The 13,055-nt window shown below is 32.8% G+C and overlaps 1 protein-coding gene across 2 annotated transcripts in view; it reads left to right on the plus strand.

The window, feature by feature from the left end:
* Positions 1 to 6,448: 6,448 nt before the first annotated feature.
* Positions 6,449 to 13,055, plus strand: part of LOC106689624 (receptor expression-enhancing protein 5) — a 10,958-nt gene continuing 4,351 nt past the window's right edge. For both annotated transcript variants that reach the window (XM_014434706.3, XM_067051544.1), the window contains exons 1-3: positions 6,449 to 6,635; positions 8,611 to 8,843; positions 9,540 to 9,672. In XM_014434706.3, coding sequence (XP_014290192.1) covers positions 6,518 to 6,635; positions 8,611 to 8,843; positions 9,540 to 9,672 — 484 coding nt within the window. In that variant the 5' untranslated portion in view covers positions 6,449 to 6,517. The remainder of the gene's footprint in view (positions 6,636 to 8,610; positions 8,844 to 9,539; positions 9,673 to 13,055) is intronic.

Here is a 13,055-nt window from a genome sequence, read left to right on the forward strand (position 1 = left end):
TTGGAGTAGGCCGTAATGAATACTACCTTGGTGCTGCTAGGGTTATCTATGAATAGCGACACCGAAATCAATGAGACACCTGAGCTTCAATTTGGAAAACTAATTCCTCGATGTTTGGATTAATTCCACTGATTCAAAGACGTAAAGAATTTTCCAAATATCGTTAGTCAACCTTGTACAATGGTTTCATTTATTAACTTTCATCATTGAAAAGAGCTGTTCGCATTTATAAGTACTGCTAAACGCACAAATCAATTTTCTTGTGAATTTTCTAAGCTGCGGAAAATAGTCTTCTTCGAGATATTTTTGAAGAAATCACACAACTTCACGTCTTCAAATTGAGATTTTAGGAGTGAGTCTTCATGAATCTCGACCAACTCCATTTGCAAATGTACTGGAGCATTTTGTTCATTACTTTTTGTCGGATTAGCAAATAATTGAAACAGTCTTCCATGTTTTTGAAATTGCTAAATCTGTTCGAAAAGTGCTCCGACAGTAACTTGAGTTCTTCAGCATATTGAACATAACCAATATTTTCATACGCAGAGAGCGTGGTGAAATGGTAACTGTTACCAGACAGCATCTGTCCCTCCCACAAACGGATTTTGTTCTGAAACGCTTTCAAATGGCCGTAAAAATCATTCACTAACTGTCCTTGTTTTTGAAGTTTCAAATTTAAATCATTCAAATAGCCTGAGAAAGAACAACCTGTAAGGTCGACCAGAAATGCTAAGTAACATATCCATTTTGAGTCACTCAATTCAGATAGTGGTTTATCTTTTATTTCCATAAAATCTGCTATCTCATTTCTATGCTCGTAAAACCGTTTCAGGATTTTCCCTTTTCTGACTTTACGATAATATGTTACGTCGTCATATTCGACTGATATTTCATCCAAAAACGCTTTGAACAGCCGATGGTTAAGTCCTCGGGATCGAATAAAATTGATGGTTTTTACTTGAACATTCATAACATTCTGGAGTCAAATGGACTTAGAACACAAGTTCTGTTGGTGGATAATGTAATTATTCCAAATTTTCTTTTTCTTTTCAGGACACAAAACACAGAAAACTTCTAATGTACACTCCATGATAAATTCTCCGTCGGCAAATGGTTTTAATGACATTGCCGACAATTTTGAACTAACTATAAAACTAGCTTTTACAACATCATCATGTTGTGTTCTTTGTTTATGAAACATTTGCTGCTGTTTTTCCAAATTTGCTGTAAGCTTCTGGTTTTTGCCTTTTCTTATTTGTACTGTCAGTCAGTGCAGTATAGGATGCTTAGTTGAGTAATGCCTCTTTATATTGAATTAATTCAACACTGGAACGTATTCATTACAGAGCAAACAAATAAGCTTACCACTGTGCAAGATAAAAAAGAATTCTTCAGTCCATTTTTCTTGATACTGGCGACCCTCTGCATCTACTTTTCGTTTCCTTCCACCTGGCATCGTTTTCGATCGTTATTCGAACTTAATAACAAAATATAATTAGTAAGTACTCAAGATGCACACAGTCACAAAAGCTATTGACAGCACCAGCAGTTCACTAGGATATCGCTTGTCGAAGTTATCTCCTCGGTAGCTCAAATAGAACTGAACTAAAGTGAAGGCCATCCACCCGCTTATGTAGAAAAAATGAAAGAATGATCTAGAATCGTCTAGTGTAAAACAATTGACAAAAGAATAATTTTTTTTGTGCCGCCAGTGTAATATATTTTTTTAATTGGGTTTTTCAAAATTTCTCGCTTGCCGGATCAAATCTTACAGCGGGCCGGGGGTAGCCCACATATGGCTTACGAACATTTCGTCTATCTGCTAAGTAATTACAAACAAATGCGTTCCTATATTTTCTTCAAATTTGACACGAATATTGCTCAGAGGAATATTCTTTTTCTGCGAAAGGACGCACAGTGGGCCATATAACAGATCTAGTTGGACTAAATTATTTTATTAACGTTTTCCATGTTTTTGAATCTGCTGATTTCGAACAAAATACTTCAAAACATCAAGAACTAGCAGATGTTTAGAAAAAATCATTAAATTTGCAAATTTGGACTTATTCAGAAAACTTACATTTTTTAACGGGTAAGCAAAACTAGTGGATGAAATTTGATACAATTTAAACTAGAACATGCTTAGACTAATCTCCAAGTTTTGTTTGGATCAAATCAGACAATTTAAAATATTGGTATTTTAAGGAATCAAGTGGGTGGTCCAAATATGGCCAAGGTCCTATTATGGGTGAAAAATATTTTTACATTAACATTTAAAAACATTAACTTAGACAAGACATCATAACAACAGGAGACTATGGAAGAATGGGTTCTGTGATCCACTAGTGTAGCCTCGAGGTCAAAGGCCACAGGTCATTGCTATTTGTGAGGTAAGTTCTCATGATTGTTGTGAATGATATATTTGAACTATCTGGAAACCGTTCGATGACTTCAATAGCTAAGAATCTATATTTTCAGGATATTACCAGAGTTCTGTTCCTCTAGAGAGGTAGATTTACCACTCTTGGTTGCCAGAGATATTAATGCTCACCACTTGTTGAGGGGAAGCACAGACACTAATGAGCGAAGCCTTGTTAGCCTCAACATTATTCTCAACTGAGGTAGCAAAGCAAACTTTGTTACAAGAGCTAGAGGCAAGGTTTTAGACATATCGCTTGCCTCGATCCGCATTAAAGACTGGAGGGTCACTTCTGACATAACATTGTCCGACCATCGGATGATGATATGAAAGAACTATCGTATCAGCGAACGAGGAAGCTTGTCCACTAAAAATAAAATCTAGTAAATAAAGTCAGATGTTGGTTAACTAAACTGACTAAATTACAAAAATACATACGAAAAGCCTATGACAAAGCTAGTAATAGGTATTAAAGAGAACTAATAAGACATAAACAGGACGGCTGGCACAAGTTCTGTAGTAACATAGAAAGCACGCTGGAAGCCTCTCAACTAATAAAGCTATTAGGTATCAATGATCAACTATCATTAGCTGCGCTAAGGAAACCAAATGTAAAGTGGACGTCCAGCCTAGTGAAAACCTTTTCCTATTTAAGGGAGATACATCTTCCAGGTTGCCAGCTCAGTAATTTAGACAATCCTGCAATCTTGGACTCCCTCAGAGAGGCTTCCAATGAAGAAGAGTATTGGGCGTTAGCAGGGTCTATCGATACGGATGGGCCCATTAGGTATGCAGTGGGGGGAGCTCAAGCCATAAAGGCCTTAGGCACAGACGGTATTCTCCTACGTATGCTCTAAGAAGGGCTTAATACTCTACTTTCCCGTGTCAGGGCATTACTTACAGCCTCTCTGGCATACATACCAAAGTCGTAGAGAAAATCTTTGATAGCTTTTATTCCTAAGATTGGGAAAGAGGACTATAGTGTGGCCAAATCGTAGCCTCCTTCCTGTTTACGATCCTGGAGAAGTTGGTAGCAGTTTACCTAAGAAACTAGTTGTTGCCAATCAATCCCCTACATTCAAATAAGCACGCATATCTTTATGGAAAATCCACCGAGACTGCCCTGCACTCCTTGGTTGTGAGGATTGAAAAGACCTTAATACATAAGGAGTCTGCTTTGTTACTCTTTTTTGATGTAGAAGGGGCATTCGACAAAACAAGGCCTGAAGCAGTCTTTAATGCCTTATTAGACATTTCTATACCGAATACTATATTTAGTTAGGTCAGATTTGTTCTAAATGATAGAATTGTTGTTTCTGAGGACGGCACCAGACTACTGGTGCAGGTTGTGACAGAATGCTCTCAGGGAAGTTGCATCTCTTCGTTGCTATAGTGCCTATTTATGGACAGCCTATTGAGAAGACTTGAGGACGTTAGGATATTCGTTCAGCCATGGAGTGATTGAGATTATAGTATTATAAAATTCATGAGTACCATCATGGAACTAACGCGTCACATGTGATGTTGTATAGACATGGTGCACTGAAATGCAGCTTTCAGTAAACCTATCCAAGACAGTTGATTAGAAGCCTTGTTCTGTTTAATACCAACCACTCCACTTACTGATTAAAGGGGAAGCGGTACTGGCTTACTTAAGAAAGAAAGAAAATAGACAGTGGAAAGAGATGGGAGACCCTACTGGTTATTTGGCTATAGCCAAAGTGGTGGAAAGTGAGTTACCAATACTACAATACCGCTCACTACCGCTGGATAGAGAACCCACTCTGGACACCAAAATTAGCTACCTATACCTTAAAACAGAGGATTGGGTAAAAGATTCAGTAGAAACACCGCGAGATTGTTCCCTGTTTCACTGATGAATCAAGCAAAGATTCGACTGGTCTAAGGGGTGCAGGAATCTATGTAGAAACTTCAGACATAGAATTCCTACTAAGCTTCCCACTAGCAAGTACCCGACTGTTTTTCAGGCAGAAGTATTCATCAATTTGTTGCCAGCTACATGCCCTGAAGTCATTAGCTTTGAAAGCGCAGGTATAGTCAGATAGTCACTCACTGCACTGCAAGTCCTTGAGTCACCCTAAGTCAACTCTGTATTGGTGAGAGAGTGGAAACAAGCATTAGCGTCATTGGTGAGCTCAAAGAAGCTTAAATTAGTGTGGGTCCCTGGACATAAGAGAATCACTGGTAATAAAGAAGGAAAACGGGGCCGAGCAGCCTTCTATAGGGACAGAACCATTTCTAGGCATCTCTTAAAGGAATCGACACAAAGAAGTGCTTGATTGAACATAATAATGTGTGTGGTGGGTATGACAGCTGAATTAACTGTGTATCTAGAATGTGAAAAGTAACCTCCTATTTTTTTTCGTATAATACTACTACCTTCTGCAATACATTTTTTTATGATTTGAATCGTGTTGAAATTTAATTTTGATTTTTTCTTGGTAACAAACTAAAGGCGACTGTGTAGGCCATATTTGGGACCCTTGGTCTTAATATGGCCTATTGATAATTGTTTGGGTGATCGCCCTAAATTCCTTCTAAATTGATTTCCTTATTTTACTTTGAAAGTAGATAGATTAGTTTAGCTGCAGGCAAAATTTCAGGCTAATTGATTGGCTATTGACTGAGGTATAGTTATTCAAACCTAGGCAGGCCATATTTGGGCCACCTACCTTATAGGTTTGCGCGTGCGTTAATGCATATAGTGGATGGAAATGCTGAAATTGATACTGGACACGATTTACACTAATCCCAAAATTCTCTTCAAATTCAGTCAACATCGGTCCAACAATTTTCGAAATACAGGTATGCCAAGAAAAATATGTTTAGGCATGGGTTGGGGAAAGTAGTTGATGGAATATGATGAAATTGAAGGATAGAAAGACACGGAACCGAAATTTTACCATATCTATCGCTTATAATGCTAGTGAAAATCTTTGCTTTTGTGGACATTTTTTTCTTTTTAATATTAAATATTTAAATATTATTTTTAATCTATAGTCAATCATGGTCATCATCAGATAAGCACGAGCCCCAGGCAAAATGGTAAAGCTATCTAAGGGGGACTGTTGTCAATTAATAGAGCTAAACATTCATCAATTGCTCGCTTTGAAGAATTTTTCTATTTTAATATTTTTTTTACTTCCGTTACAGCTAATGTTGAGGGAAAACTTTACATACTGACTATATTTGCAGCATCTTAATAATCTGTTTCTATGAATTATTTTTGTAGCTTTCATAATCTCTTAGCTTTCTAATATTGGTGGGTACTCTCGCTACTCTTCGTCTTTTATTACTTTATGTAAGAAATTATTCTGGATAACTGGGTCTTCACTACTTGAGGGTAATGCACCTTAAACATTAACTCTAGAAATATTTTTTTGTTGTAGCCCCAATATAATAAGTAACAAAGAAAACAACAAGTTTTCATTGAATCGTTTGCCAATGATCGTTTGTTTTAAAGCAAAAACTTCTTATTGAGTATATGGCAACCATGAAACATCTTCCAGATGGCTAACAGATTCGAAACATAACTAGATTCTTTACAATTTAACGACTTTGGTCCAATCAAAATTTTTTCTTCTCCCAACTCAGACGGGAATAACGAAAAAAAATTAAAACTTTCTTAGGTATTGCAGGAAAATAGTCTGAGTAGCGGTCAATAAAGGTATAAAAACTGCAAAAGAAGACTATTATGAAACTGAGTAGTTAACTTAGTAAAAACGATTTTTGGCACCACTTAATGCTATTTTAGCAACCTAAGAGACTATTTTACGAATAAACAGTTATATATATATATATATATATATATATATATAGTGTGTGTGTAGAGATAAGAAACTTTTTTGGTCCCGATAGACCTGTCATTGGGCCCACTGTGCGATGTGTGTAAAAATGTTTATTCCTTAAGTAAATTATTTTTTTCAACTGTTTAGTCGAGTTTAAATTTTATTGTCAAGTCATCATCTATATACTCTGTGGTGAACGTTATAGCCTCTGAACAGTACCTTCAACGAACAAGCGTCAGCGAATGCGAACACAATTACAGCTGTATTCCGAACTGAGAGACCGGTTAAAATGGCTAGTTATTTAGCGAGTTTAGATAATTTAGTTGAAGGGGACGATAAAATTTTGGCTGTTATATTCGGGTGCTTAGAGGCTAAAACTGGCATTCGAAGAAAGTATTTGCTTTATGGTCAGTAACCATCAATTACTTATTTATACATACAATAATTGTATTGCGTTTATTATTATTGATATCGACTAAGAGTTGTTCCTCTATCTGTACTTTTACTGCATCTATGTACTAATAACTTTATAATTTATTTATGTCTTTATATTAATATTTGAACTTAGGACTGAAAGTGTTTAGAAATTTTGATGCTTGCCAATATTTATCTTTATTATGTTTACTATTTTGATCATTTTATTTCATAGCATAAGATGTGCTTTAATTCTTGTCATAATTGAAATAATTGTTCTTTGACTGTGATAACAAACTAACTTTTACATGATATTCTCACTGATCCTCACTGTATTTACTTGATTTAATAATTGTTCAATAGGAATCAGATTAACATCATATGTAATGTTAGGTTGGAGATTCAGCCTAAATTTCCTAGTATTTCAGTTGAGCTCCTTAAAATATTACTTTATTTATAGAACCATTTTAGTACCCTGAGTATTGTTATAATATTTCTCAAATACAAGCTTTTGATATAATTTAACTCTAATTTACTTGATTTTGGTGAATATATTTTCTTTAATCAAGCTAATTTAAATATAACAATCATAAAAAATTGTTACTCAAAGGTACATTTAGTTATTAAATAAGCATGATTTATATTATGTTAATCATAAGTTTTTCATTTTAGGTATCACGTACTACAATTATTTTTCATTTATCACTTTAGTATTGAATGGAGTAGGATTAATTTTATTTCATTTTACTAAGATTGTTATGTTATACTGAATTAATTAATTTCTCTTTTATTTATGGCTTAAATTTGTGCATTTTTAGTTAGTAATAATATAATCTTTTGGAGTTATTTGGTAAATCATTTGAATTTGAGGCTTGGTGTAATTGGGATACAAATAATAACTTTTATAATTTTATGTGAATTAATGATTGATATCTGTATTCTACTTTAGGTATGATCTGATCAGAGCATTAATTATGATTAAATCATTACTACAACTGCATATAGGAAAACGTATCATGTTTTGACAATTTGCCCTATTAATTCTAGATAAATTTGAAGTAAATGGTGGTTCTAAAACAGCTACATTTTTTGGGCCAGATTATCATGGAAGTGAACTATCATCAAACATTTCCCAATTTTTCATGTAGCTTCCTGGGATCAAAAGGAATGATAAGTGACACAAAGTAAAGCTTAAATCAATTTTTTGGAATGCATATTTCAATTCACTATTTGTTAGTGTAGTGGTCTACAGCATTTTTAATCACAATTACTATAAGAATAAATTGGTTAGTAAATAAAATGAACTGAACTAAATCAGAATTATTATCAAATTTATTTATAGTAGTTTCGTATTTTTGAATAATGATTATCACAACTCAGTTATTAATTATCACAAAATCTGTGTTATCAAAAACAGGTATTTATGTAAAAATAAAATGTATGTAATAAAAGAAATAATTTCCGTCAAATATTCTCTCGTAATATAACAATTTCTTATAAGTGTTAACTTTTTCAAAAATATCTATAATTTGAGATCATGATATGAAAAAACTAGAAAATATTGGAACTATGTTGAAAAACTGAATTGGCATCATTCGCAATAATATTAACGAAAAAAAAAAAGTTTTTAAATTAGGTAATACTGCTTCCATATCGTAAAAGTTTAATGATGCTATAAAGTGATTCAGGTTTCAGTGTTTTGTTTTGTTTATTTAGCAGCAGGTATTGTTTGTTCATTAATATCTTTAATGTAGTACCTTTTATTTCCAGAAAACCATAATGTGTACCTTGGCCCTCATGTAATAACAATACTAAATTTATATTTTATATTATAATGATGTGGGTAATATTTTATTTAGTTAGTTATTATTCTATATTAAAATTATATGAGTAATTGTGCTAATAGTTATATTATCTTTATTTTTATTGCTGTGGTCAATAATACTATTATTTACTTTATGTTTTTAGTTTCCATAGCGCTCCTTGTTTTATATTTAATTTTTGGATATGCCGCACAGTTGATATGCAACTTAATAGGATTTGGTTATCCAGCTTACTGCTCAATTAAAGCTATTGAAAGTCCGCAAAAAGGAGATGATACTAAATGGTTAACATATTGGACTGTTTTTGCTTTCTTGACTGTTGTAGAATTCCCTACTAATGTATTGCTGTCTTGGGTTCCCTTTTACTGGCTTCTGAAGGTAATTATGATAAACTTATATATTACTGAATTTTTTGAATATTTTTGTAAATATTAAATAAATATTTACTTAAGTAATGGATGATTAAACAATAAAGTGTTTTAATATCTCAATTTGGAGACTCACCAGTTACAAAATCAAGTTTTTTGTGTTATATTCTTAATAGTTCTTTATGATTAAATATTTTACATTATTTATTTTAATTTTTTTATTGTATGCATCAATTTTTACTTACTATGTGGAACTACCAAGTTTTAGCTTATTGTAGCTCGATATAATCTAGACTTTGTTTGGTAGCTGCTATTATGTTAACTACTAGTCATGTGAAAAGGCTGACTTGCCAGACTAGTTCTTCTGTTTCTATTACTGGTTATGTATTATAAATCTAGTAGTGGTGAGTATTCACCAGATAGTCTTTGTGCATGACTTCATTGTGACAAAACCCTCAATCTTGATAACTGTAATTAATAAAATATGAATCAGTTTCTTTCGCTAAAATTTCTTTATCATGTAACTTATGATTTAGTCCTTATTATTTTTCTCAAAGCTAATCTGTGGCACTCTCCATGTCTCAAGTTATTATTTTCTAGACTTTAAATGTTTTTATTTTATTTGATAAAAACATATTTTAAATAGATTTATTATAGATCATATTTTAATAAAATTAATAATAACCTGAAATGTTATGATTTTCAGAGTATATTCATGATGTGGTTATTTTCTCCTGCTGTGAATGGATCTGTGTTTATATATGAAAGAATTATTAAAAAATTCTATCTTAACTATTCTGAACAAATAGATAATGTTTTTTCGAAAGTTTCAGATACAGGTAATATATATAATATCAATTTTGTTATTAATGAGTTAAAAAATTTACACACAAATGCATTTAGCTGCCTTACTATCGTAAAGTTATGGTCTAATTCCAAAAATTGTCATACTATTTTTTTTTTTCTCTTTTCCTATATTTGACCATTTATTTAATTATGAACAAATATCTAGAAATGAACAAAATTTATGAGAAAATATTAGGGAAAGAGTTATTTAAAGTGTGCTATGTCTAAATGAAGTATCAAAATACCTAAATGTTTTAAAATTAAATCAGGCTGTAATACTTCACTGTAATATCACTAAAATGATCAACATTAATTTTATATTTCAAGTACTTTACAGCATTGCAAGCCATCATCAGATTTTTTTCTATGTAAGATTTTCACAATTAAGTTCAGTCACATAATCACACTGTCATTCATACAATTGATCTAAATTATTAACTTGCTTATTGTTCAGATTAGGTCAGTTTTTTTGTAGTCTGATTACAACATTATAAATGCTCTAACTGCTCCAGTGATACATATAGAATAGTATAAGTGGAACAGCATAAATTAAAATTTAAATAATTGAATTAACCCTGTTAGTCCCAGGCATAATGTTGATATTATAAGGAAAAGTGCCAACTACCATATATATATTGTTTCATATGGCTTCTGACTGTTATATAAATAGTATATATCAACCCAGGAGGGTGGTCTGAAAAGTTTCTGACCTAACAAAAATACTAGACATTTTTTGTTTATTTTTCAACATAGTCTCCTTGTAACTCGACACACTTCTCCCAGCGATGCTCCCATCTCTGTAAAGGTATGAGAAAGCTGTCCGCACATTGGGTGCCACCTTTGCTCACATTAGACCAAAAATGTGTTCGATTGAAAATTTCTAATGCTCTGCTGGCGCAGTTTAGGCACTATAAATCTAAGTTTTGGCGCTGATTAGTTACTGTAAATGAAACTTGGATACACCATTATATGCCCAAAACAAAAATACAGTCCAAACAGTAGACTGCAATGGGGGAACCAGTTCCAAAAATAACAAAAACTATTTTCTCGGCTGGGAAAGTGATGGCGACTGCTTTTTGGGATAGTCATTAACCATCTTCAAAAAGGAAAAACCATTATAGGAGCATACTATGCATCATTACTTGACTAGCTTAAGGCAGAACTTGTGGAAAAACAGACACATTTATAGAAAAAGAAAATCCTGTTTCACCAAGACAACGCACCGTCTCACACCTCAGCGGTTGCCATGGTAAAAATCCACGAATTACCATTTAAACTGCTTGAGCATCCGCCATACTCACTAGATCAAGGCCCAAGCAACTTTGTTTTATTCCATCATCTAAAAATTGCGGTCGGAGGACAGATTTTCATCAAATGAAAAGGCAATCACCTTCTTGAACAATTATTTTGCTGAGAAAAAAACAGCACTTTTTGGACGGGTTATAGAGATGGGAGCATCGCTGGGAGAAGTGTGTAAAGTTACAAGGAGACTGTTGAAAAATAAAAAAAAATTCAGAAAAAATGTCTTGTATTTTGGTTAGGTCAATAACTTTTCAGACCACCCTCGTATATTGTTTTAATGTGTATTCGTCGGCAGTAAAAAATTACAAACTCAGAGCTAGTACAATTTTATTTACCAACAATTTTTTATGAGAATTCCAGTGTTTGTAGCTCCTTGATGAAAGCACCTTTGGTCAATGATGATTGTCCACACCTTGATGGACTGTAATTACAAGAAATGGATAAAACGGATAAGTCCTGGTAAATATCTTCTGCTCACTGTCCCCTCCAGGATGCTCAGTAATCTTCTTGAAAAATTGCACTCCTAATCAGTAAATGCAATTGTAAATTAATTTTGGCTGAATCAACTCTCTCCCTATCAAGTTGCTGAAATGTAGTTATACCATTATAACAAACAAAATAGAGACAAAGCTTAAATTAATGTGCTAGTAAAATTATTTTCAGATAGCTATAAGATATAAGATATAAAAAAAGATAAAATAGAAAATTACCTGATATATTTAAAAATGGTAGATTCCATTGCTCCATTTTTCATCTGATGCTAGAATTACAGAAATTATCTCACAAAGAAAAATGCTGGCATTAAGATTTTGATCTCTGAATAAAATATTCATCATCAAATGATCCAATTAAAAAAAGCTTATGGTAAATGAAGCACTAAAACAGTGTATAACCTTTGTGTTCGATCATTTAGATGGCATGTAAAGAACTAATTAAATTTAAGAAATGAAATGTGGAATGAGCAGAAATGGGGTTAAAATAGGTGCAACAAAATCCTAATAGGTAAAAAAAAAGTTGCAAGCCCATTTGCCGTATTTTAACCAAACTTACAAAAATTATTCATCAAAACAAGAAGTGCACTTTCCATCCCTACTAAGTTACCCATTAGAATCACTTTGAATTTAATTTAATCAAATTAGACCCAAGAATCAAATTTAATTTTTACTAAAACTTTACAGTATCATATCAATATACTGTATACCATCATTGGCATTTTTCAAAAATACTAAGGTTTAATTAAAATGTCATCGTACAGGATCCTAGCATGTTAAAGGTTATTGTGTTGTAGTGCTGCTGATTCTTCCGATGAAAAATACCCATTTAGAGCCTTGAAAATACCTGTTCAACCCAACAAATAACTTTCACTTTTACCTGCATTTGGGGAATCAGTGACTGTATAATTGTAGCTGTATGATAGTTACAGTTATGAATGATTGTACATTAGCTCTTGTGTGATAGTTTATAGTACCGATCACATGGACATGCCTTGGCAGTGAACTATCATACAGTTTCAGTTATTACTGCAACAGTCTCAGCCACTACCATGGTGTTACTGTTTGATAATTGCAGTCATGACAGCATTTTTATCATGATAGTTGATATTACTAGTAATTTCAATGGACTAACAGTCGCTTTAACTGTCATATGTATACTTCTTGACATTAAACTATCATTAACCTTACCAGATTGTTTTGCCTTCACCAGGCTCTCTGAACTATTAGCCAACCAAAAATTTGTTTGTAATTTAATTAGGGTTATTAAATAACTGAAGTATCTCCTGTTTTCTCTTAGCCACTGACCTCTACTAAATTATTCTTTTTCTCCTTTTATTTTTATAGTTTTTTACTTTTGTATATTCCTTTCTACTTTTTCTAGCTGTACTTTTCAATTTGGAGTATTTAATTTGATTTTGTTTGTTAAGTAACTATTATGAGAAATGTTTAAGACTGAAATGAGGTCTGTACAAAAGAACTAATAGTAGTTGAAGTGAAATAATTCCCATTATCCATCCCATTGACTGAAAAGATAGCTGACTGATTTTGGACTTTTTTTAACAACATATATATGTATATAT

This window comes from Halyomorpha halys, unplaced genomic scaffold (genome assembly GCF_000696795.3).
Source record: "Halyomorpha halys isolate HHAL.00 unplaced genomic scaffold, Hhal_1.1 Scaffold1417.1, whole genome shotgun sequence".
NCBI classification, from domain to species: Eukaryota; Metazoa; Arthropoda; class Insecta; order Hemiptera; family Pentatomidae; genus Halyomorpha; species Halyomorpha halys.